Below are 26758 nucleotides of genomic sequence, written 5' to 3' on the forward strand. Positions count from 1 at the left end.
GGTCATTTGTTCCTACCCTCTACAACCTACAGGAGCAACTCCTAAATGAGCACCCCTACTGGTAGCAGGAGGTCTGCACAAAATCATGTTAATGGTCACAGTTTTGAACATGTGATTAACATTGTGAAACAGTTGCAGTTAGATTTAAGCAACAAAACTTGGTTGGGTTTCAGAAAAGATCATGGTTTAGGTTTAAATAAGTTTGTTACATAGTACCTTACATACACAACATAAATAACTCAGACATTGTCTTGAAATAACTCAATGCTGACTTTTGGTTTCACTCGGGACACAAACAGTGGCCTCCTGGGTTAAAATCCTGTGTTTGTTCAACCCAGTCTCACGCTGAAGTCATCGAAATCCAGCACGTGGGCAGGGACTTTAGACACTGGCGAAAAAAAAAGCTGTCCTTTAACATCTGCATGATATGTGGCCAGTCACTGTTAGGGGGTAATGCGGCGGGACAAGAATGAAAGTTAAGGTGGTGAACATCTGAATAGGGTAGGTGGGAGGGGTGGTAAATGGGTCCAACAAACACCTTCCACCAATCCTGTAAGATTCTAAAGCCAAACCCTGTTCTTTTCCCCTAAACCTAACCACATCTTTTTGTTGCCTAAACCTAACTGTGTTGGAAAAAAAAAAAAAGTAAATTTGCGCTGTTGTACTGACGTAGTGCGTTTACTTTGAAAGAGGCTGCAAGTAAATGGTAAATTTCCTGTGAAAATGGAAGTGTATTTTGAAAGTCGACAATGCATGTAACAGGCAGAACTCGACACGGCGTTCCAGAACGTCAACAACTAACGCACCCAAGGTACCTTTCACATGGGAAATGGACCTGGAAGGTCCATGACCAAACGTTGATATGATACAAGGTCGGAGTGAGAATGTGTTGGTTTGTTTGACCCATTCATCAACCCCGTCCTCCCTTCTCACTCTGTTTACTACATTACCCGAGTGCTGCAGGAATAAGTCCTAAAACTTAAGTTAGCATTTTTGCACTTGCGGTTCCCTTGTCTTGAAGTTAATGTTTTTTCTTTTAATGGGTTTTTGGTTAGATGCCTGAAATAAGGTCTGTGGTTAACACAAGCTTAAGAGATTTGTTGTATGACATAAAATACATTAGTCAAACCCAGCTTATTAATTTTAAAGCATTCAGGTGTTGCTAAATGGCTAAATGAGACTACAGAATGTCATCATGTCATACACAGCTTTACAGCCTTGATGTGGCGGAGATGTTAAAGATGATAAAGAGAAAATGTGAATGTGGTGTAGTTTGTTTATAGCCTGACATTGGCCATTGCATTTCCACTTCAAAAATTCTGTTCATTTGTGAAGATTATCTTGCCCAACAAACCCTGTAAATCACAAACTTCTGTTTGCCTCAGAGCTTATTTCCAATGGAAGTATCCCATTGGCTTTTTGATGAGAGATTCAGAGCAATGCTACCTTCTGTGTTGGCTTACAAAATCTGTCATCCCTTAAAAGCAATATAAACTGCTTCAACAAACGGTCTATGATTTTTTTTGGCAGAACAGTTTCCAATTCAAACAATCCTAATTCTAGATTAGGTTTTTACCACATTCATGCCATGTTGGATTTGATTGAATCCCCAGTTTCTAATTTGTAAAAAGGCTACCACTCATGTCAGCATCCAAGATGTTATTATGACTGAGTAAGCTAAGCTCTAGTATATCTGACTCAGAGCTAAAAAATACTGAAGTGACTTAAAACCAAACAAACATGGACACATGATGTCAGCCAGGTTATTAATTAAATGCCAAATTTAATCCATACTGTGCTGTTTTGTCCATGTTAAGTATTATTTACCTGCATATCAACTCAACAGTCAGACTGTTGTTTTGATTTTTCTGATGATGTGAATGTTGCAAGACTGAGATTCTGACTTTTTTCTTTCTAATTTACTTTTTGATATCTTTGCATTTATGTTTGCTGCAAAAACTATGGTTCTTCAACTCTGCCAAGAGGATCCATTATTGATATTTTTAGCCTGGAGAGCAAATCTGCCTTCTAGGAACAAATGTATAAATAATACTACAGTCTGAATCAGAGACAGTAGATAAGAACAGGGAGAGCAGAAAAATGAATCTTTGTTGGTTAATAAATAAACTATGTGGCCTAGTATCAGATTATTCAACCTGCTGTGATTACAGCTTTCACTCTGAGCTGCCAACACTCACAGAAATAGATCACATAGCTCTGAGAAGTCTCACAGTGAACATGAAGAGAAACCTGGAGCTCAGTGTAATCCTGCAGCTTCTGAGAAATGTGCAGAAACTGGATCTCATTCATAAAATGGAGGTCAGTGGCAATCTTTGTAAAGTTTGTAAAGATGAGTCAGGAGGATGGTGAATACATTATGTAATCAGGGCAAATTACATCTTATTCTTAACAGCTTTAAATGTCTTGGCATCATCAAGGACATAGGTTTTGTTCCAACATTTCGTCTCCACCAAGAAAATTTTGAGAGTCAAACACTTAATGTCCTGCATTCTGGTGAATTCTTTTTACATCAATTTATATAGGAAATATCTTCAGTTTCGTCAAAGTTAAAGTTTTTTGTTTGTTTTTTTGTGGGGGTACAATGCACATATTTCAAATACTGATGGTGGCCCTGTGTGCCCCCCTGGCATCTATGTTCGTGAGCACTAACATATATTTGTAGACTACAGAGTGGCTGCTACTTCTTGATTTTGGATCCTCTCCCTTTTCAATTTCTTGTGTATTTTTCTGTTCCACTAAAGACCAACCAAGCAATAGTTACTGTGAATGATCAGCTGACCTTACCTCTACCCAACCCCGCATCTTGGTATACAAGCAGCCAAAGGAGTCCTTTAAAAAACAAAGTACCATATTCATCTTGACACCATGTGAATACTCAAAGAATGACTCTAGTTTCTCAGACCTATTTGTGTGCCGTGAGTAATGCATGGCTATATAGTGGCTGCTTCAGCCCATGTGACAATGATATTATTGTCAACACAGTATGGAAACATGATTCACCTTTTTTTCTGTTAAACAACCTCACAACATTAATTATATCTAGCAAGCAAACTTACACCTGAGACAGCATGACCGTATTCTATTGATCAATCAACAGACTGCAGGGATCACAGCTCCATCTTTTAGTACCGGATCTGTGTGCTAGGTAACACAAAAAAGGGGTGACCAAAAATGGAGACAGTGCAGAACAGTTCCACTGGTACCATCTCCAACTTTTCACAGTGGAAACAGACAAAAAGTGTACCAAACTGAACTGAACTGAACTGAACTGGACATTACTGTACTGCTCGGTGGAAATGGGGCTTTTGTTTCAATTCAAAAGGTAGACTTCTGCCTGTGACACTGAGTACAGGAAAGCAGCCATCCCTCAATGAACCATGTAATCCTCAACCAGAAGCACAAGTGTGTCCTTTCCTTTCACCAGAGCATGCTAGGCTCAGTACGTTAGCTGCAAGATTAGTTAACTCAGGTACAACAAAACACTGCAGTAGCAAAGCTCCTGACCTAAACACACTGTTGAATTTTTGTATGAAAAAGAAGACTTTTATGAAAAGTTGGGATTCTTTTCTAAATCTCTCTGTAATGTTTTATTTTCTGAATTTGTGTAGCACCTTTGGTTGAAGCCATTTTTAGAAGCAGTGATGTTTTTAAGGGTTACTTTCCCATCGTTTTCATAGTCTTCATTTTGCCATATAGCTGGTGTGATATTAGATAGATTTCCTCTGCATTCATTCACTAACCTTCCCCACTGGAGGGGAACTATGGGCTATGCATTCTAGCATGAAACAGTAAACCAATTATAAAGCTGTTAAACTCTGTGTCACGCATGTACATAAAGCCTCTTTTATTCTAAGGTCACTCCCACCTTTATGTCTGTCCTATAAGACCAGTAGGAGATGTTACACTAAAACCCAATGTGTCTCCATAGTTTGGAAAATATTACTGTTTGTGTTTTCAGGATGAAATAATATCTAAGCAGCTGAAAGGTAGTACAGTTTGGGGTGCTGAAGCCAGGTCAGCAGGTGTCCTATATGACCTTGAGGTCATTCTGATGCCTCTGTTCCTCAGTGTATTGGAAGAGTAACTATACATTTATGTTTAAACAATTAAAAATTCTGTAATCATGGTTAGAACCAGCACTATTTTGGCCTGTCACTACATGATCCATACTGGAAACCTGATTTCTTCAAGTCCTACCCCAGGCTGTACTTCTGTAGGTCAATACCTAAGCCCAACCATCTTTGCAACTGCCTCGAACAAACTGGGTTTCAGGTACAGATCAGGCAACAATATGGCCTGGTCTCACAAAGGAGCTTATATTACAAGCCAAAAACTCAGTTTTCCCAGTCTACACATCAACACTGAACAACAAAAGCCTGAGCCTGATGAAGCTGTAAGCGAAACGCGTTGCTCTATTAAATTCTTGATCCTCTTTCTAAGTCCTGTGTTGTGTGCGGTATGTAGCCACAACATGTGTTTCTTTTCTTTACACGTTTGTACTTTTGCCACAGTACCAGCACCTTGACTTCAGCTGTGCACGGGCATTTTTCTATTACTGAACAACAAAAGTTTAAAAAAGATCCTTTTTCAGTGACGTAAAACACAGTTTGCGTGTGGGGTAAAGGTAAAAAACAACAACAACAACAACAACAACAAAAAACGACCTGTGCATGTATGGACAAGGCATAAGGACACCTTAAATTTTCTCTAATTCACAAAATGAAATTCTGTTGATACATAAACTGAGACGAGGGACCAGAATACAACCTGCCCAACACTGGATCTTTTGCCATCATAGTGTCCGTTTGTATCCTTTGGCACAAATCACAGACTGACCCAACTGAAATGTGCTCTTAATCTACTTTTCCATATTTTCCATATGTCTCCTTTTTTCATGAATGCAGAATCAAACATGTCATGCAATTATTCAATTGACTATGCTTTAATTGCTTCTACCTACTTTTTCTGTCAGTGTGGTATTTTCAGTTTTTTGCTATACAGTCAGTAACAGCTGTGGTTCTTGGCAACAGGGAAGATGACCCACCTGCAGACTCTTCCGAGGCAGAATTAAAGGCACTTTACATGAAACAGCAGTCAATGAACAAGCTCAGAATTGGCACCGGGAGGACAGCCCACACAGGCAAACAAGTCCAAATGGGCAAAGGCGAGAATGTGCGTCAGACAGCAGGAAAACAGACCACTGTGGCAGGCAGGCTACTTGCCAACTGGGAGTGGGCAAGTGGCTGATAGGTATGTGTTGAGGCTTGATGGAGGACAAGTGCGGCTTGATAAGAGTAGAAGGGACATGTGTGACAGCAGGAGCAGGGTGAGGAGGGGACTGGTGAACAGGTGAGGCTAGAAGACTCCATAATGAATACAGAAGGTCTAACACCATGTTCGGGTTGGAAGGAAGGTTGGGATGAGAAAACTTCCCATGTCCCACTTGCAAGTTGAAAACTGAAGGCAGCTGTATGATTACAGAATTGTGTGAGGGTTAGAAGTATTGTACAGGGTCAGTATAGAACTATGAACATTACTTCAGTGTTCGATGGTACTGTATACCCACAGAGGTGTTTTTTTTTTACTTATTTAGCCTAATTGGAGCCCTTCTAAGGACTGTGTGAACATGTACACACACTCCGTTTGATTGATAGGTCCCCAATCATCCTTTTGACCCTTTCAAACTTGAAACATAAACTTTCTAGATAGGTCCCTTTTTATTTCCTGTTGGAACGTTGGGTACATGAATGACATCAGCTGACCGTCCAGTGAAACAGTCTATTAGCTTTGCTGCACCTGAGAGGGCGGAGATGTTACTTTTTTATCATCCCTATTGGTTCATGGAGTTTGGTGACCTCATATATTTCCCTTAATATTTATGGATAACTGATTCTTTCTTGCTAATTGTTAAAGTTAAAAGTTAAATTGACATTAATTTGTCAATCCATCAATCATAGTTCTTCTTTTCCTCAAAATTAAATGTAAGAAATGCAAAAATGTGTCTTATATCAATGGCTCAGTTGTTTGGATTGGATCAAATCTTGAAAATGGGTTGTTCAAAAGAAATAAAGGGTTCTGAAACTGGATTAGATGTGATCCAGTTTTTGTTTTGATCTGGATCAAACCTTCAGTATGGCAGCATTCCACATTGCATACTTTTTGTTTTTACTTTTATTTCAAGGCATAATTTTATGATGAAGTAGTATGTCCCAAGTGTATGTAACAGTACATTCTTTATAAGGGCAGCAGCAATACAACTTCTTGGTAGGATTGGGATACCTTTTAGCCTTTATAGAACAGTAAAGTTAAAAAAAAAAAAGATTTTCTCCACATAGAGGAATCCCACAAATAGCTGTCAATATCAAACAAAAATTTAAACTTTCATTTAACACTTCATATTAATCACAATGACGCAGTCAAAAGTAGTTTAGAACAATTGCATCCCCCATGCTGTTTTCAGTCTCTTAAAACAAAACCACTAAAAGTGACCCTACTCTGGTTATTCTATCTGCAAAGTTTGCATCTGGATCAAGGTGATCCAATCCAATGTTAAAAAACTGCACAAAACTAAAATGGAATAGATCATGGGTCTTTAACGACTTCTTGAAATTATTTTTATTATTTTCAAAATTAAAATACATCTTAAAATACACATTAAAATGAATCCAACATATTATAAGCAAAGATAAATTGGTTTATTCATTAAAACAAACAACCCATTACACACTGTTACCCATGAATCATTGTCAGATAAATCCATGATGGAAAAATGTATAGATCTATCAATAATTATTATTTTAATAGTTTAGTATAGTATGCACCTCACGAAGGTATGTTTATACATGGCACTTTAGGTCAACCAACAGGCCCAGTTTAAAGTGCAGCTTAATTTTATATACATAGTAGGGGGTTCCTGCTCTGTCTCTCTTCTAGCTGAGGGGTCCTTGGCCAAAAAACATTGAAAACCCCTTGATAAGATGATCCTGGATAGCCAAAATGACATTTCCAAATCCAAATCATTCTGATCCAGATTAAACTTTTAAAAGAACCAAGGGAATTCAGACAAATGAGGCAGTTTTTCAGAGTCAAGACGTGAAGCCATGTCTAAAGCCCTACCTTAAATTCTGTGTTTACGCACACAAGTGTTTTCAGTTATTCTGGCTAATTAAACTGACACTCAGGCTGCGGTTGGGTGGAGCCAGGCAGGGAATTACATGATGTCATGGAAGCTCATGTGCTAATAAAGGTGTTGTCACATTACCAAACTGTAAAGTGTGTGTGAGAGAGTGGTGCTGGTAGTTTAATACTGTACCAAACAGAGTGATGGCACGTTAAAGGAATAATAACTTCTTCATTTCTGAACAGAGGGCATGATTGTTTCTATTGACTGATGTTAATGTGCAGGTCAGAGTTGAACAAAGAAAAATTGTTTTGCAACTTTATATGGAAGCTGCCCAGGAGATTACATGGAAACATGAAACGCATGCTTGAACTTGTCCCTCATACAGGATTCAGTCAAAGTGAATGGGGGGTGTGACCTTCAGACTGATAAAGGTTCAATTTGTTCTGCCCCAGCAAGCTCCAATAAACTGGCAGGACTTGTTCATAAGTCTTGGGAAGTGGCACCACACATGTGAACATACAACAACATATAATATAAAGTGTTTTGTGCTGTATGATGTCTGATAAATGTGATGTCACTTGAGTCAGCGTCGGCTGGGGCTGAAGTTTGAAAATTAAATCAAATCTAGGGCTATGGAGCTGGAAAGAAGTGAGCATCCCACACCTCTGTAACCCACTGATCATTTCCTCTGCAGGCTAGAGGCTCCAGGCTACATCAACAACTACATTAGCAAAGGTAATGCGCCAGAATTTGTTTATGATCCACGAAATCAAGAGGTAGCATTTGGTGTAGAACCCACATATTTTGGAAGGCTGTGATCACATGAATAATGCACTGACGGGAGTTAAGAGAAAGGCAGTATAAAGAGCAATAGTCCATGTAAAGACAGGTTGGGGTGATGGATGGGTCAAACAAACACATGACTTTCCCCCAGGAGAAACCAAGTCAACTTTGATTATTTTAAGGTACGTTGTCACCATGTTTCTTTACTTAAACCTATCCTACATAACTTTACTTTCCTTAATATCACTTACGCAACTTTACGTTAAGTATGTGATGTGACAACAGCGTTTGTTATATATCATACAAACTGTTGTATGAGAATTTGTATCCTGTGTGTATCCTGTCAGCGTTGAGTTATTTTATGTTACATCAACAGAAGTGATGTAACTGGGTGTAACGATGTGTACATGACATCAGTTAATGTAATGTGACATCTGTGACAGGACTTTGACCCAGGAGACTGCTGTTCATGTCCCGGGTGAAGCAAAAACTCAACCCTGAGTACCCTGAACTTATGTAATGCAACTGTAACGCTACACACATGACATTAACTTAAAGTAACGTTACATAAATACATAACTTAAATTATCTTTCCTTAAACCTAACCAGGGGGCCTTGTTGCCTAAACCTAACCAAACTGTGACCATTTCACAACCTTAGGATTTAGGATATGCTCCTGTGGGTTGCATTAGACAACTGGAATCAACGATCTATGTGGTCTTATGGGTTGGAGGACTTATTGATATCTCTTTTTCTGCTGCCTCAATCTTGACTTTTTTTGTAAACAGTCCATTGTGAGTCTAACAGAAAACCCAACTCCTCCACATTTTACCATTAAAAATATATTAAGTATTGCGGCTACATGGAGTCTTAAATTACAGCTTTAAATCAAACCATTGCTCTTAACAGCACAACACAGGTGCATAAAGAGATCGGAGTAAGTGTAAAGTGATACAGCTGCTTGTGTGATGCGAGGGTACAGGTTAAACACCAGAGAAACTCCATCCACCACCAAGCACAGGAGGTGACCATCACAAGTCAGACACAGACAGGGATTGTTTACGGCCAGGACAGAAAGATATCCTGAGCTGCTGTGACGCTCTGCCAGCTTGCAGCTCTCAGGTCTGTATCACATTAGAGGTGTTAGCAAAGCAGCATGGGGAAAAAGCAGACTAAAGCCAGAAACAAGGAGACACTGTCCCCTGACATATGGCCTCTGGCATTCCCCTGTTGTCTCTGCTAATGTCCTTTTTAAAACCCCAACAATGACAATGAGCTCTCTCTTTGTCTGGATCAATCCCATTCTCTGCTCTCACTGGTACAGTAACTGCTATGTGAACCACAAATGCCCAGATAGTCTACCGTTATTCAATAGGCACCATTCTTCTATGAATTTCAGATATGATTTTTATCGTTGTAATTCACTGTTTGTAAGTTAAAAGAAAGTTGTTATCTGTTTCTGCTGTACGAAAAACATTCTTCAAGTGCCTATAGGATAAACATTTGTAAGAGAAATCACACTCAGGGTTTCTTTCCTGTTGTGTGCATCAACACCCACAGCAAAAACAGAGCGTACCGCATGAACTTCATTAAGCCCGAGGATTGCACTTTGGTCTTACATAAACCCTCTGTTATATCTAAGAGACACTGATCAAGTTACAGGGCTGTTATGTAACTGAGCTGTTACAGCATGACACTGCTTGTGCAGTTCACTGTCTGACTGTGTCACTTTGTCTGCTGCTACATCAGACTCACATCATTGCTACAACTCCCGCTGGACCACCAGATTTTTATATTTCCATTGTACATGATACCCACTGCAGGAAGCTGTCTTTTTGTCAACAAACAAATTTGTCAAATGGTTAAGTTGTGAAACAAATTAAAGATAAATTTGAGTTAAAGCAATGGTTAATTTCAGTTCATGGTGAGTGTAAACAAACAGTGTGGTCTATGTTGCATCCTTCATCAGAGAGGACCTTCTTACATAATATGTGTGCTTGACAAAAACAAGCTTTGTTTAACTGAACATGCTGTGTGATACAGTATGTAGCTCACAAAATTGGTCAAAAATGGCAGGATCATCCAGTTTTGTTTAGGTAAGACCATGTTGAACACTTATAGACAACAAACAATCTTCAAGAAGGCATCTCGTTTACGTGGAACTTTTGGTACATCCAACATGCAGTATAAGGTCAGTTACTTTGGAAGGGACTCATTTCCATTTTTCACTATTGTGTTGTGACATTCAAACTAAATTTGATACTTGTCTCACTGTTTGTATTCAACATGAAGTTCAGGAACTGACATACCTTGGACCTTGCTATGCAATGTTGGTCTAAACTGATCTTTTGACCTCTGTTAAAATCTTATTGTTGATGAGCAAATCTAAACTGTATTGGCTTTTTTTGTGATTGGGAAAAGATACATGAATAATGTGGGCACCACTTCCTAATAAGTCACTCTTTATAAAGGGTTTATACATTGTAAATAATCGAGGTATCCTCATACAACAGTTCCTATGATATCTCACAATGCAACGGTTTGTATGACATCTAACGAATTAATGCCCCATGAATGACGTCATGTACTTAGCGTAAAGTTAAGTTGATAATGTAGGTTTATGTAGGTTAGGTTTAGGCAAGTAAAGGTACATAGGTTGGGTTCAGTAAAAGAAAAATGGTTATGACCTACCTTAGGATAACTCAAAGTTCACTTGGTTTCACACAGTCCTAAACACCGGTCTCCTGGGGGAGAGTCCTGTGTTTGTTTGACCCATACTTCATCCTAACTTGTTGTGCCACTCTTTATACTGCTTCCCTCTTTACTCACATCAGCGCACTGGTTCCATGATCCAACCCAGTCTCGTTCCAAAGTTGTTGGATACTGGCGCTTTGGGAGTTACTTCCGCAACAGACACCTATGAAAAGGCTGTCTTTTTACATCAGTGTGATAAACGATTGGTCGCTATTATTGTGTAAGGGCGACTGACGGCATCAGGGGGAAACGCAGCTGGACAACAACATAAGTTAGGGGACGAAAAGTCTGAGTTGGGTGGGCCGGCAGGAGGGCCGGTGGATGGGTATGTTATTTTGTAAAGCCAAGCCTTCTAATCTATTTCTAAACCTAACTACGTGCTTTTGTTGTCTAAACCCAACCATGTGTACGTGTTGGCTAAATGTAACCATGTGAGTTACAAGTTGTAACCAAGTCATTTTGGGGTGTTGTACTGACCTAGTACATCTATTTTGAAAGAGACTCTATGCAAACTGTACATTCTCTGTGAAAACTGAAGTGTACAGTTTGCATCCCAGAACGTCAATAACAAATGCACCCAGGGTACCTAGGACACCATATGTCGATGTGGACGTCCATGATCAAGCAATTGTATATGATGAAGTCAGAGTGAGAATGTGTTGCATGATCGCAGCCTTCACGATTACGTGGGTTATACACAAATAACTGACTCATGATTATGTGGGATATATATGAATTGTGGTACATTACTGTTTGTAAGTAAACATACAAACAGTGCATGAGTACACCCTGAACTATAAAATAGCTTCATTTAAGGAGTAGTGTGTACGATTTAGGGACTTCCAGGGGTGAGGTTGCAGATTGCAACTGTATACCCTTTCCCCTGCCTCCCCTTATCTCCATGTAAAACATGAAAGCACCTCTGTAGAGTCAGTGTTTGTTTGCAACATGGTGGACTCCATGGAAGAGGACCTCTTCCCTATGTAGATATAAAGGGCTCGCTCTAAGTTAACGAAAACACAACGATTCTTAGTTTCAGATGATTATACACTAATTTAAACCATTATGAATATTAGATCCTGTATCTGTCACTAGATACCCCTAAATCCTACACACTTAACCTTTAAAGGTTAATGAGACATTTACTTATGCTTCGTAGATTACTTATCAGTCATTATTAAGAGTGACTTTAAAGTTAACAGATTGTGAGAAACCCCTTTTTCTTGTTTTGTTTTTCCTACTCACTTATCAACATTTTATAAAGTAATCAATTCTGCAGTTGTAGATGTAAAGACAATAAAAGTGTTGGGGTGGAGGAGGATTTTGAATTTAAAAATCTTACTAATTGCTTCTGACCTATAAAGCAGTAGTAGTCCAGTCAATCTTTGGTTTGACCCAAGGCAAACTGCAATAGTAATCATTCAAAGTTTTTTGTGATCTCTTGGGACATCCAAATAATATATTAAAAGTATACCATTATATACTAAGTGGATCAAAGTAATGTCAGGGCTCAAAATTTGTGTCATTATTGTCACAGCATCACACAAAGAAGTGCATATCTCTGCTTCTGAACATGATATTTTAATATAATTTATGTCTAAACATTTGTTTTTAAGATGTTCTTTCTAAATGTATATGTGCAATTATGTGCTTTTTTGAATCCAAACAAAGTCAGTGAAATGAGGTTATAAAGCAAATTTTCATTACATTTTCTGCACATACCAATTTGTTTGTGAGCACTCAGACTGAAACCTTAAAGGAGATCAAACTTGAAACACGTCTTGGCTTTTCCATTCTTTGGTTTATCTGTTGGTGCCACTGATGGTTGATATCTGTGACAAAGCTGCCACTTGGGAATGGCTATTATGTTGAAATATCATGTGGAGATAAAGAGTTTTTCATATACCAAACTAGAATTTGCCTCCTTGGGTGGTAACAATTAGTGAGAATTCTGACCTGGACCCATAAATCACAATCACCACCGATTTCCCATAATGTTTTCGAACGAAGCAAATAGAAGTTTCCAGTATTGCACTGAATGTGTTTCCTGTCCCATCCCATCTAAGATATACAGGATGTCTTTTTCTGGTATATCATCATGAGGCACAGCATTTCATGTTGCTTTTGCAATTTATTAAACTTTAAATAAATTGTTTAAAGTGAATGAAAAAAATAAGATGATGACATAGGAGTAAAGATACCGAGAGACTAGTTGAATAGAATATAGCAGAAAAGTTGCTAATAGAACCAGTCAGCTCTCACACACACTCTGTGTCTCCACATAAACCCAACCCTTCACCTCCTTACAATGATGAGGTTGTAGATACAAAATATATACAGAATAATTTATACCTAGTTTAGATGCTGACAAACCCATAGCAGCAGTGTGGCACAAACTGTAAGTGGAAAGTTTGACAAAAAAATTGGTTATTGGGTAGCAGTACCCCAAATACAGGTATAATACATCAGAATATCCTCTTAAAGGGGTTTTATTGAAAGGACTGACCCCAAAAAACTTGGGAAAAGACACAAGAATGGGCGGCAGTAGCTCAGTCCATAGGGACTTGGGTTGGGAACCGGAAGGTCGCCTGTCGAGTCCCCGTCCGGACAAAATATGGAGTGTGGACTGGTGGCTGGAGAGGTGCCAGTTCACCTCCTGGGCACTGCAGAGGTGCCCTTGAGCAAGGCACCAAACCCCCCAAGCGCTCGTGACGCCTGACCAAGGCAGCCCCCTCACTCTGACATCTCTCCACTTTGTGCATGTATAGGTCCTGTTTGTGCATGTGTGTGTCTTTTGGACCTGTGTGTAATTGACAGCAAGAGTGAAAACATTGAATTTCCCCTCAGGGGGATTAATAAAGTATATAAAATAATAAAAAAAAAAATTCAATTAAAAATTAAAATATGTTGGATACATGGACCACCCAATGTTAACATCATCACCCAGACCATCTTACTGTAAATTGTTGAAACTTTGCTTGTGACCTTGAAAAAAAGAATGTTCCACTAAATTGATGAAGGTATACTTTTAATATATGATGAACCAACAAAACCTATGAAACATTTCTATTGCCGTTTCCTCTAGGTTGGGCCCATTTTTTAGTTAGATTGGCTGGACTGTAGTAAAATAATTATAACTTATGCAGGCTAAATAAGAGCAACATGTCTGTGTTATTTGATGTTGCATCTATTTTCTTATTTTCCTTCTGTAAAGGAATGCTTTGTACACATGACATAACATTTAAAGTGGGGGGTGGTAAAGTCTTCAAAACATGTAAATACAATTACAAACGGGTCACTGATCATCACAACAAACAGAAATCACGACCGACAACTACAGAAAAGAAAACGAGGTGAAGAAAATGACGGAAAACTGAGAAGAACCAAACCAATTTCTATGTATTTCTATGTTTATGTATGTAGCTGGGCCTATGTGTTTATTTCAGTCTTTAATATTTGCATATTCAGAATGTCGCTGTCACGCTCCCCTACAGGACACCGCCTATCTAACCTCTGATTGGCCACTTTGCCGGTCGTCTCACTGCTCATTGGCTCAAACCGCTGTCACTCAACATCTCACCACTGGTTGGTAGCGAGGCACAAAAAAATCACTTTTTCTGTTGAGCGGCTCAGCGGGGAGCAGCCTGTCATTGACCGGCGGAGCCGCTCGCTTGTGGGGGTCTTTTTCGTTTTTCCTGGCTGCCGTTCGGTGCTCATGGATAGTTCTAGCTCAAAGACGAGGCAGTGAGCCAGTATTTGTGACAGAATGGTATTAAGAAAAAGACTAAAATGGTGCCTTTGTAGTAGGAGTATTGATGCTGCCGGTGCCTTGTAGCTGGAGTGAAAGTTAGCTAACGTTAATGAGTAGCATAACGTTAGCCGACTAGCTAATGCTAGGCCTTCCGTTTCCTTTGGTTTGTCAGGACACTTTATTGTTTTATTCCTCTCTTAGTAAAGCAGAGCTCTGTAGCTCTTTTGTTTGCTGGCGTTTGCTGATTTATTTTTCCCCTTTGCTTCCTGTGGTGAACAAGGCACTGAAATGAAGAGAGTGAACAGCTTTCAGAGGTTTGTGAAATCCTAAAATATCACTGACTGTAAAAATTATATGTTGGGCTGTCGGGCCAGGATTGCTGTTTTTACTTGATCATGTTAATGTCAGTGGTGGTTTGTTGATGTTACCTCATTCTTCATGTCCGTTAGCATAAACCTATTTTCCTCTCAGGTGGAGGAACAGGATCGTTTAAGTTGCTGTGTAGGTGTATCATCTGAACAAAAGAAGTTAAAATCAATGCAGACAATCATAGATAAAACAGAATAAAATAGGTTGTAATTAACGACTCACTTACAGGAAATGGCATAAATTCAGTTAGTTATAATAATCATAAAGTCAGTTTTAAAGGAAAAGTGCAGCTTGTTCTCTGATATCTGTGAAGCTGGAACAAGAGGATTTGTTGCCTTTCTCTGTTTAGATCACTGTAAACTGAGCTTATTTAGGTTTTGGACCAAACAAACCCTTCAGATGTCATCTTTGGCTTCAGGAAATTATTGAAATTGAATTGTAGTGATTAAATCATCAAATGACAATTAAATGATCATGGCAATTGTTATTTTCAGCTCTAAATGCAATGTTAACCAATGTAAGCACAATAACTTGTACTATGTGAAATGGTAATGCATTTAATATAGTCTGTCAACACAAGAATAGTTATCTTAAGCATAGTTATGAATATACTATTAGCATAACATTATAAATGTGTTATTTTGGTCAAGTCATTACATCTCAGGCCAGTTAAAATCAGCAAAGGGTACATGTCATTAAAAGGCACTACCACTGTATAGAATTAATTTCTCGGTAAAGATTATAGTTGTTATTTATGTTCTCTGTTATTTCACTTCTTATCTGCCTCCTCGAGTGCTCTCATGTTGTTTGATTTTGCGATTAATATGACCTGGCTGCTCTATTAAACCTTATCACACATCTTTTATATATTTACCCTGATGGTTTATTTCCTTCATTGTGCAAAGCACCGTGATACAGTTAAGGTGCTTTAATCAACACTTCAGTCCGTCAGTTTTCTTATGATATGGACAGAATCAGAATGACAGTTTTGTTGGTAAGACGTGATACAGTGCTCAGTCAGCCCTCTCTTATTTATTTTATATTTGTTGTTTTGTGCATTTGTGTGTGTTTCAGGTTCATGAACAGACGGGCCTCTGCTAACTGCCGCTACCAGCCCACCTGCTATGAGCATGCTGCAAACTGCTACACCCATGCCGTGAGTGGCTGGAATTAATTATTTTTTAATGTAGATGACTTGATCTCAAATTCAGAGTTGCTCCGCCTCATTATTTCTCTATAAATAATACAGTAGCTTAGAATAACTAGAAACTGATCTGTACGTTGTCTTAATGGTTTCATTCCATCTCTCTAGCTCCTCATTGTGCCGGCCTTCGTGGGCATGGCGTTGCTGCATCGTTTGTCCGATAATGGCTGGGAGAGGATCACTGCCTGGGTGTACGGCATGGGACTGTGTGCCCTCTTCCTGGTCTCCACTGTGTTTCATATCATCACCTGGAAGAAGAGCCACATGAGGTGAGGAGAATCACCATGTTGGCAGAGAACCAAGGCTGACTTGAAAAAAACATGTACATAATGCATGAGGACACAGACAAAAGAGTGACACTATCAATCCGTAATATTTAGAGTAAAAGCAATGATACAGTGCAGCTGGTCTGTAATTTGGAGTTTTCAGAGTAGTATGTTAGCGTCCCCTCTAGTGATGGGAATTGATTCTTTTGGCTCGGCTCACTAAAAAGAGCCGGCTCTTTCGGTTCCCAAGAGGCTCCTCAGATTTTTGTTGCTTAAATTTATTTATTACCAACAATAATGTAAAATTATGTGTAAAATAAATTACTAATGTAAAAAATAAATACATTATGTCAAATGTTTATTATTTATATGGCTTTATATACTCTACAGAGTGCTACAAAAAATAAATTATAAAGTACAAAAAAACTATTAACTATTTTAAACTTTTAGCTTTTTACAATTAAACACTACACTATCCTAAACTTGTAACTATTTACAGTGAAACAACATAGAGAAGCTCACAGAATCACACAACAGAATATAACTAAAGCTGCAGCAGCAGTTGCAGTAGATACACTGGCACCTTCATTAATAGCAGGTTCGCTTGCTTGTCTTTTTTCTTCCAATTGCACTGATGGATGAACAGTTCCCATGTGCCTGTGCAGGTTGTTTGGATATGAGATTTTAATCTTGCAGACTCTACACTCTGCCCTTGTATCATCAATGTAATTGACTCCCGTCGTTCACTTCAAAGAGCCATTTCATTCGCGACCGACACATCACTATTGCTTGGGTCAAAGCCGCTTCAGTGGACTCAAGTAAAGCTGAGTAACGGCAACGGCATTATAACAGGCGAGACAGTAACTTTTTTGATTACTCGTCACTGAAAAAAGTAGCGCAGGTAGTAACGCTGTTTATTTATAAAGCCGATATTCCCATCACTGCCTAATACTGATACCACTATTGACACTTAACAGCTCTTAAAAATATTCCCTCACATTATGCTGTGATATTGGCCTACTTAATTCATCCTGTCCTGAATTACATTAAAAGCATCAAGTTCATATAGGCCTAAACTCATTGAAAATAATGACAGACTTTGTGACCCCAAACTCTTTTCTGTTTATCAGGTTTTACTTCTGCTTCTTTAGTTTCATGGTCAGCTGTATTCATCTATCAGTAGAAAATAACACTGGAAGCTTCACCACTCAACTCCACTATCTGTTTTAATTCTCTGTCTACAGGCCGGCTCCAGGCTCTCAATACCTGATGCTATCACAGGTTTAAGTTTTCACTCTCGGGTTTCTGGCTTTGGAAGAATCATTCACAGTCACATGTATTGATTCAAGTGTACAAGAGCGTAGGAATAACATCATGAAATTCTGAAATGTGGATTTATGGGGCATTTCTCACTGAGCTTGATAAAAACAAAAAATGGTGACCTTAACCAGTGTGTACTGCAGAGAGAGAGAAAGTGAGAAAATGAGCAGTTGTTTTTTCGGAATTCACTTTATCTGGCCTTTTAACTGTCCTGCCAAATTCTGCGAGGAATCTGCTAAAGAAAAAATAAAGAAACACATAAATGTTTTGATCTGAAATGGCAAAAAGATTGCCCCGCTAAGGTCAAACCTCTGTGTGTTTCCGCTATAAGTCTGGGGAGGCAGCGGCGTAATTAAAATGCGGCATGACAGTTTGGAGCAAACAAAAACAGATTTGGGAGAAAAAGAGTACACTCATGAATAATTCAAAATGTTAGTCTTTCAGCAAACACCACTTTATAATGAACTAAGAGTGTAAGAAAATAAAGCTGCCACGAACGTGTTGATACTGACAATGTTGTGACATGAACGTGCAGAAAGGAGGTGGCAAAAACAATCAGATATACAGTTTAGTAACTTTGCATGATGAAAATGTTCAGACAAGCAACCGTTTTGGGGGGCAAACATGGTTTGTTTTGAATCTTCAGATACTGAGGAGCTCCTGTAATTATATTCCTATTCCTCTTTTGAAATGAAGCAAGTAACAAAAATCAATGGCTGTCTCAATAGAGAGATGAAAATGAAGGGGGTAAAAAATCAATAGTTTCGACATAATCCGAGGGAGTTAGTGTTCCTCCACTTGTTTGTCGGAGAAGCGCTGAATGAAATCTTTAAACCTGAATGAAATCTTTAAAGCTCAAACAGCAAAGAGGAAGTGAGACTTCCATCAACAGAGAGGAATTTCATCAATACATTGCATCATCCAAACATTGGATGGAGCTGCTCACTGATAAACTGCTCACAGTGGTAACCAAACAGCTTGACAATGATGTCAGTGTCTAACTTTATGTTTGAAAGGGCACAAAGAGATCTACAGCATGCTCTGGTTGATAAAGAAATGAACCATTTAAACATCAGGACACAAATGTTAAAGGACAAGTTTACTGTTATTCTGTTTTACTCCCAATAAATCCCACGCCAAGACCCAAACCAACGAGTTGATCTCACTAAAAAGTAGTATAGTGTATCAACATGAAGGAGCCAGGAGTGCAAAAATAAGAACTCATTTTCGCATTTTAGGACTCGTTCTGGTAGCACTTTCTATGGAAAGTCAGAAGCTATTGAGAGTGGGATTAACATATTTGTTGTTTTGATCCTTTTATGGGATTTGTTGAAAATATATAGAATTAAAACAATGTCAGATTATCATAAACAATCATTTAAGAATAACCAACAGTATTTGTGTTGCCTCATTGCGCAAAGACATTAATATGCCTGCAGGGGTTGACAGTGATGTTGATCAGTTCTAATGTTTCAAAGATTAATAGAACATATACTGAGATTTTAAGATTTAAAAACATATATCTGATCTTTTGTTTTGCGCCAAAAAGCAGCCATAATTTATGACCATCCATTCACTTTGTTATGAGAAAAATTTAACTAAAAAGCCATTTGGATTTCACTGCAAAAAGAGTTTTACTGATTTGTCGATGATTTTCTCATTATTTATTTAATGTTTTACTATTCTGTTTGAAACTAAAGTGAAACTCAGAGTTATTAATTTTTTTTCTTTTGTATTTATATATACAGTACTAGTCTATACCCATTGAGTACAGCATACCATACCATGGCTTAGTCATACCACAAATTAGAAAAAAAACAACAACATTCGGCCACAGGGGGAGCCACAGCGATTGGTCGCATTTTAGCCATTTTTAAGCATTTTTCTGTTGTTATAGCGCCACCAAGTTGCCAGTTAGAGTTAAATTTCTCCAGTCACCTTGAGGCGTCCTGTTCTACATATCTACCAAGTTTAGTAAAAATTTATATGGCGGTTAGGCCTAGATAAGAAATTAGCTCTCTAGCGCCCCCATTTTGTTTGATGGGGTCAATAATGGAGGGGTCCCCTCAGATTATGTGTGGTCATATGCCTACAAAGTTGCATGGTGATCGGTGAAACCCTTGAGATGTTATACACCTTTATGTGATGAGCCACGCCCTCCGCAATATTCATTGCCTTATAGAAGCTCAGTTTTGGTAAGTTTTCCAACTTTTGCCAAGAGGGAACTTTAGATATTGGTCCCTAGATTATGTTCACTGAGTTTCATGCAGATCAGTCAAACTTATTATAATATAATATATATTATATAATCCTAGGAAGACATCGTGTTTTNTTTTGCCAAGAGGGAACTTTAGATATTGGTCCCTAGATTATGTTCACTGAGTTTCATGCAGATCGGTCAAACTTATTATAATATAATATATATTATATAATCCTAGGAAGACATCGTGTTTTTCAAAAAATTCAAAATGGCGGAAAATCTATATCACCGGAAGTTATGGGTTCTTGAGGCCGGAAAATCTATATCACCGGAAGTTATGGGTTCTTGAGGCAAATTTGTTCCTCATGAGGAACCCTCTACCACTGTGCCAAATTTCACATGGATTGACCAAGTCAGTGAGGAAAAAAACATGGAACAGACACACACACAGAGTTTTCGTCATTATATCGTAAGATATATATTGTGTATAAATAACACAACACTTTAAGTGAAGAAATTATCAAAAGTTATTACAGTAGCTTCTAATATTAATCTGCTTTTTTTGCGTACCTTTTTACAACAATATTGCATACTTTGTACTGTCATTAACAAATTGTAAAAATGAAAATTTTGTAATTGTAATTTTGTAATCTACACATTTCTCCTCTCATAACATAGTGCAAACCTGTGATATTTTCTGCTTTACAATCTTTCTGGAAAACAAAGGGTTACACAAACTCAGAGTCAGCAGAGCTTGTGATTATGATCATGTGCAGTGCAGGACACAAAGTGACTCATTGCCTCGGCACGGTGAATTTCTCTTTGCTTTGTCCGAATGTTACCCTGCATAACGAGCAATACAAAAAATAACAACACGATCAGCAAACGTGCACAAAAGCAATTCATGCTTTCCTCAGATTGACACATAAATGGACCGAGTTGAACAGGTGGTCTAACTTCATCTAACACTGTGCCATCTCCACGCTGAGGGAGAAATTAATGAAATCACCTCATAAAGGCACAAAAGGCCGCAGCAGCTCATCATGTAAAGTGTTTGTGAGAGCTGGTCCCTGTGGTCACACCAACAAATGGGGATTTTACGTCATGGCTTAGAAATGGAGGATAATGTGATCGCTGATATGTGATAAGCAGCAACAGTATCCTTCACCCAGAACAGTCATAGAGAAGAGAACACACACAAATGATTGGTACAGGTTATAAAAATAGTTTGGTGATATTCTGTGAAAAAGAAATCCTCGAGATCCTATTTTTCTGTCCACATTAGGTGAGGAGATGATTTAACAACTAAACAGGCCTTTATTTTATGTGATGAACATGGTTTTCATACTGTACATATTACACATTGCACATGACTTGGCCATGTCAAAGGTTACATTTTTTTATGTGCTGGGTACAGTTTGAATAGCTTTTGTTTGTTTAAAGTTGCAATCTGTAATTGTATTTACCATGTAAATTGCAGGCAAATCTGGCATTAAACCTATAAAGGATCGTGCATATTTGGGTTTCTCAGCTGATTATGATACAAATAAGATCATTTCAAGCACCTTTGCAAAAATAAATAAAGATATAAATGTTGTAAACAAACCTTTAAAAGCAGCAAACATGGAATAATTACTTGTAAAATGCAGCTTCACATGTGTAAAGTGACTTTATGATTTTGTCCTGTACATGTAAGCACATAAGGATGCTATGTTTTCACGGGACGTTTTACATTCGTGTGTAAGATATCTAAGAACCACATGTGTCTAACTCCAGCCTGCAGACCCATTCATTCAGCAAAATTTGCAGTTATGAAGAGAAATCACGGCACCCGCATAAAGATCTGCAACCCAGTCGAATAAATGTTGGCATTGTACGTTTCTGCAAAGCACAGATACGTTGCATTTTCAGATTATTGTTTAGCAGATGCATTGAAACTTTACATTTCAACCAAGCTGTGGTTAACATGTTGTTAGATTTAAGCACAAAAACCACTTAGTTATGGTTAAAAAAAGATCATGTGTTTTGGGGGCACAAGCCCATTGGAAAAGCAGTGGTGTCTTGGTAAAAGACAACAGCTCTCTGTGGCATTATTCCCTCAGGAAACACAGCAATATCCCCATAAAAAAACAACTGCTTTTCATGGCACTACCCCCTCTGGAAAACTTATGACAGGTCACTAAGAAAATTCCCACGTTTGGGGGCTAAATAGCTGCTGGAAACACAGCAGTGACTTGCTAAAAACAACTGGCTTTGTTGTTTTTTAGTCTGGGATAGCGGTCTGCAGTGGTCTGCAGCTTGGCAGGCATCTTGCCCAGGTGTCACACCATCCACCATCCCATATATCTCCAGTAGTCCCTTCAGAAACATTGATATGATACATATGAAACATGCCAGTATTATGTATTTGAGATTTGCAGAAGCATACAATCCCAACATTTTCTATTGGGCTGGAATCTGGAGATTTTTTTTTTTAATTTTTATTTCTTTTTTAGGATGGCAAGGGGTGTTGCAGTAAAAGGAAGAAGTTTCACTGACAGCTATTCTGAGATGCAGCAGAGATAAATGGTACATGGCATAACAAACAACGACAAGAAGAAAACCCTGGTTTCCTGTTTTAGGTCAAAACAGAGAAGAAATGATGCACAAATTATGCAAGACATCTGATCAGATCCTACCCATCCCCTCTATCTGAAATTCTAAGGGAGTAGCAGCTCGAACAGCTGAGTCCTGCAGCAGAAATGTTATTAGGTCTGAGTGTTTTGTGAATAATGTACTTTTAGATTGTATAAAGACTGTTATGTATATTTCATTTTATATTGCAAGCAATGCACAGGATGTGTGTGTGTGTGTGTGTGTGTGTGTGTGTGTGTGTGTGTGTGTGTCTGATAGCGTACATCCAGTGTACCTTTGTGTTTTTAAATGGAACATATATGACCACATACATTTCTCCCTGAGGGATGATAAAATGTACCCGACCTGACTTCACTTGACTTAACAAAATGCAGATGAGCTCTACTGTATTTTTTAGGGTTAGCATCTTAGAGTGGATCAAAATGCTTCATTAACATGTTCAAGTTGTAAAAAATGTTTTCCTGTGGTGACCCACTTTAAAGGGGTTTTGGAAGTGTCACCTTTTTCATCCTACTTTGGGATTAACTGCATTTCTGCTACATATGAATTTATCACATTTGAAATATTGTATGCTGTTCCCAGGTCAAAACGGAATAATATATCCACACTTTGCAGTTTATGTTGTTGAATCACTCCCTAAATTCTCCTCTGAATTTTGAGCCTCGTGTTTTAAGCTGAAACTGCAGACTCAGAGTGCAGTCGAAGTAAACTTGCTAATTGCTGCTTGTTGCGAGAGTCCTGAACTGTTTCCTCTAAGTAATCTAAAGTCTGCCAGGCCTCTGCGCTCCGCGGGGAGTTTCTCCAGGTAACTCAGTGGGACCACCGTATTGACTTTTGCAGCATGCAGCAAAAGGCCTCTATTTATCTTGATTAGGCTTGAACATCTGTACAGCCTCGGCCATCAAAGTGTCATTGAACGTTAGTCCTGGTGAGTCTGCTCTGCATACACACAAAATATGGAGGTCTGTGGGGATGTAAAATACTTATCCATATGACTGCAGGATCTTCTCCTTTCTGCTGATGGGCACGTTGATCAATAACATTGATTGGTCCCTGCTGCTCTGGGGGGAATTAGCATTTCAAAAGGAACTCCAGCTCCAACGGTGAAATTACATCGACTAGAGGGTTTCTGCATCAAAGGTGAGACATGTCTAAGCCTTGACCTGTGATCTCTGTGCTACAGCAAAGACAGACTGTACTAAAAACTGCAGCTTTAAAGCCCGGTCGTCATGGAAACGTCTGCATTATGGAGTACTGATTGTGAAATCTCAGTCATGTACACAGGCAGGGATAGTGGTGCGGCTGTACTGCCTTTATCCCTTTGACCCCAACTAGATTGCTCTTATTTCCCATGGTTCAGGAAGCCAGGCCCTCTTGATATCTGAAATTAGATGTCAGAGTCTCTCTTGCGAAGCAGAGTCATAACTTGCTCTATATTGCTTCACTTTGTTTGTAACCTGACCGGAACCTCTCAGCTCCGTTTCAGGGCTGACAGCATTAGAGTTTTGTTGCTTCTAATAGGATCACAGAGAACCTGAGATGGCACGCCAACAGTTATTTAGGCAAGAAACGGTTAATGGCGTCAGGGTTTCTGAGACTTCAACATTTTTGTTTATGGACTGGAGTTTCTTTCCTTGTCTTTGTGTTTAATTGATGGTCGTCAATGCTGGAAAATTCTACATAATATTATCCCCGCCTTGCCCACAGAAAATGAGCTTTCACACCCTTAAAAGCTGACATGATCTTTGATGACATCTTAAAAATTTGGCATTCGCAGCACAGCTTCACCTGTCAGTTGCCATTCCCTCGTCTCTGACACAAAACATCAGGGTAGCATCCATACTCGTCTATACATACAACGGGACCTTAAAATAACTACATAGATTTCTGTGCAATTGTGGTTCACTAAAGTTCACACAAGTCACCTCTAAATCAATCACTGTCCAGACCTGTGACCTCATTGACCTCTTCATGACACTTGACTTGATGGGGGCGACACTTGTACCTGTATCTGCTCTGTGTACTTTGTCTTGGTCAGCTGTTTCTAATTTTGTTAACTGCTTTGTGCTTTATTCTTAGAAATAAAATAAGATCATAAAAGGCAACAGTACACAAGCGCAGTTAAACTTGCAATAGCTGATGTTTTAGCCACTTGGGGGCAGCAGAAACAATCTATGAACACAACACTGACTTCACCTTTAAGTTGATGCAGCAAACTCGTCAGCAAGCACATCCATTGTGAAGCAGACACAAAACTACACTATCATTCACTTGGGGTCCTGCATGTGTCCAACCAACGTATCCTCATACAATGATGCTACATACTTAACTTTTTTTGTTTTTGGCTCTTTGCCTTCATTTGGTAGGACTGTTGAAGCATAAAGGGGGAGAGATATGGGGATAACATGCAGCAGGGGGGCATGGGTTAGGATTGAACCCACGGTTGCTGTGACAAGGACACAACCTTTGTACATGGGATGCCTGCTCCATCCACTGAGCTATTTGGCGCCCGTACTTAAAATTACGTCTGTTCAGTTTAGACGTATAAAGTTTAGGAATAGAAACATGGTTATGTGTCTTTAGGTCCAGGCAAGTAAAGACATCGGTCAGGGTTAGAATAAGAAACACAGTGATGACATACCTTAAAATGACTCAGAGTTAACTAGGTTTCACAAGGTTTCTTACACCAGTCTAAAAGTCCTGTTTCTTGCGACCCATCCACCACCCCAACTTGCCTACTTACATGACTGCTTCCTACTCCCATCAGCACATTGGTTATATGATCACAGCCTTTCAGATTACGTGGGTTATACACAAATTATTGGCCCGTTATTTGCCCTTTAGCTCTGTTTTTGGTCTCTACCACCTCCTGAAGGAAATATCTGTCTCTTTAGCTGCTAAATGCTTCACTGAGTTCACCGGCTAGCCTCTGTGTATGTCTGCTGACAGGTATTGGGCAGGTTGTGTATTGTGAGTTTATCAGAGCTTCTCTGCTTGCTGTGGTTGAAAATGACACCTGTGAGCAGTGAGAGTGAACAAAAACAGCAAAGCTGCGGGTCGTAAAACCAAAACAATGAAAGACAGAAACTGTAAAGCTCAGGGGGAATCACAGTGTAATGATTCTCTGCAGGCTTGTCACTACAAGCCACCCTTTTACATACAAGTTGTTATGTTATGTGAGCTGGTGTTAATAGAAATATATTTTTATGGTAAAATTAAAGCAATTACACCCAAGTAAAGGAAGTTATGAAATAATTATAGAGGATTTTGAATCGGTTTCGATGATTTAAGATACAACTGTGCATGACGTCACCCTTATGTGCTACAGGAAGCACATTGATCTTATTATTGAGGGGCAGGGGAAAAAAGCACGACCACTGAACACAAGTGGCAGTTTTTGCAGTGAGAAGTGGCCAGTGAGTGACATTTTTGTCTCTTGGTGTACCTGATTGCACTATTTACAGAGTTTGAGAGCAAAAAACTTGCTTTTAAGAAATTAAACTGAAACATTAAACTGCTTCAGCAACGAGCTTTGGTGCTCCAAGGTACAAAGTATGTGAACTATGGGTATTTTCTATAGAAAACATGTACCGTAAGTGTATATTAAAAAGATCTTGTGCTGAGCTTGGCTCACCATTACAGTACATGAGTCAATGTCAAGTAGTGGAACACATTTTTTCCTAAGTGTTACCTCAATGCAGATAATATTCTAAGACTCGTACATCAAGTGAGATTCTTATATATCTTGTACTATGCATGTTTTAAGCTCTCTTACAGAGCAACAACACAATTTATGTCACACTTGTACGCTCTTAAACATTGTTCAGACTGTATATATTAACAGAAGGACCAGAAAAATATTCATACAATATTTCATATAGCCCACATTAAAGGATAATTCACCTTAAGTACACCATACTCTACACCGTCTTTTATATTTCTGGCCTCACTATAAGTGCTGAAAACAAGACTTTTTACATTAAGTGCTGATATGTAAGTGCTGGTCTCCCATACATAAAACACCTCTGATGTTCTTTGATGAAAGTTCAAAATGAATAGAAATGTAGAAGCTGTTATTCTTAAAAGTAGAGAGTTTCAACTGTTGGCTACAGATATCCAAATATGTATGAATCAATCTGGTCAACATCAAAAACAAAAATACAAAAAGTTGTTTTGGTTCCCACTCATCATCTTAAACTACACATGCCCTGAAAAATGGTTTTTCCCTGCTGTGTTTCTGTCAAAAGGCTGCTGGCCCTCTCTCCAGTCTTTTCTAATCCAAAATGGGCCAAACACATGACTCATCTCAGACTCATTATTAGATAACATTTTA

At 38.7% G+C, this 26758-nt stretch overlaps 1 protein-coding gene across 2 annotated transcripts in view; it reads left to right on the forward strand.

Annotated features, from left to right (window-relative positions):
- The window catches only part of mmd (monocyte to macrophage differentiation-associated), a 194560-nt gene that overhangs the window by 1756 nt on the left and 166046 nt on the right, over positions 1-26758 (forward strand). The window contains exons 1-3 of one of the 2 annotated variants that reach the window (XM_050069686.1): positions 14300-14746; positions 15876-15957; positions 16114-16274. In XM_050069686.1, the coding sequence (XP_049925643.1) occupies positions 14721-14746; positions 15876-15957; positions 16114-16274 (269 nt within the window). In that variant the 5' untranslated portion in view covers positions 14300-14720. Of the gene's footprint in view, positions 1-14299; positions 14747-15875; positions 15958-16113; positions 16275-26758 lie in introns of those variants that run through there. The other variant, XM_050069685.1, reaches the window with a different exon arrangement.

The sequence above is a fragment of the Epinephelus moara genome, chromosome 18 (genome assembly GCF_006386435.1).
Source record: "Epinephelus moara isolate mb chromosome 18, YSFRI_EMoa_1.0, whole genome shotgun sequence".
Classification (NCBI taxonomy): Eukaryota; Metazoa; Chordata; class Actinopteri; order Perciformes; family Serranidae; genus Epinephelus; species Epinephelus moara.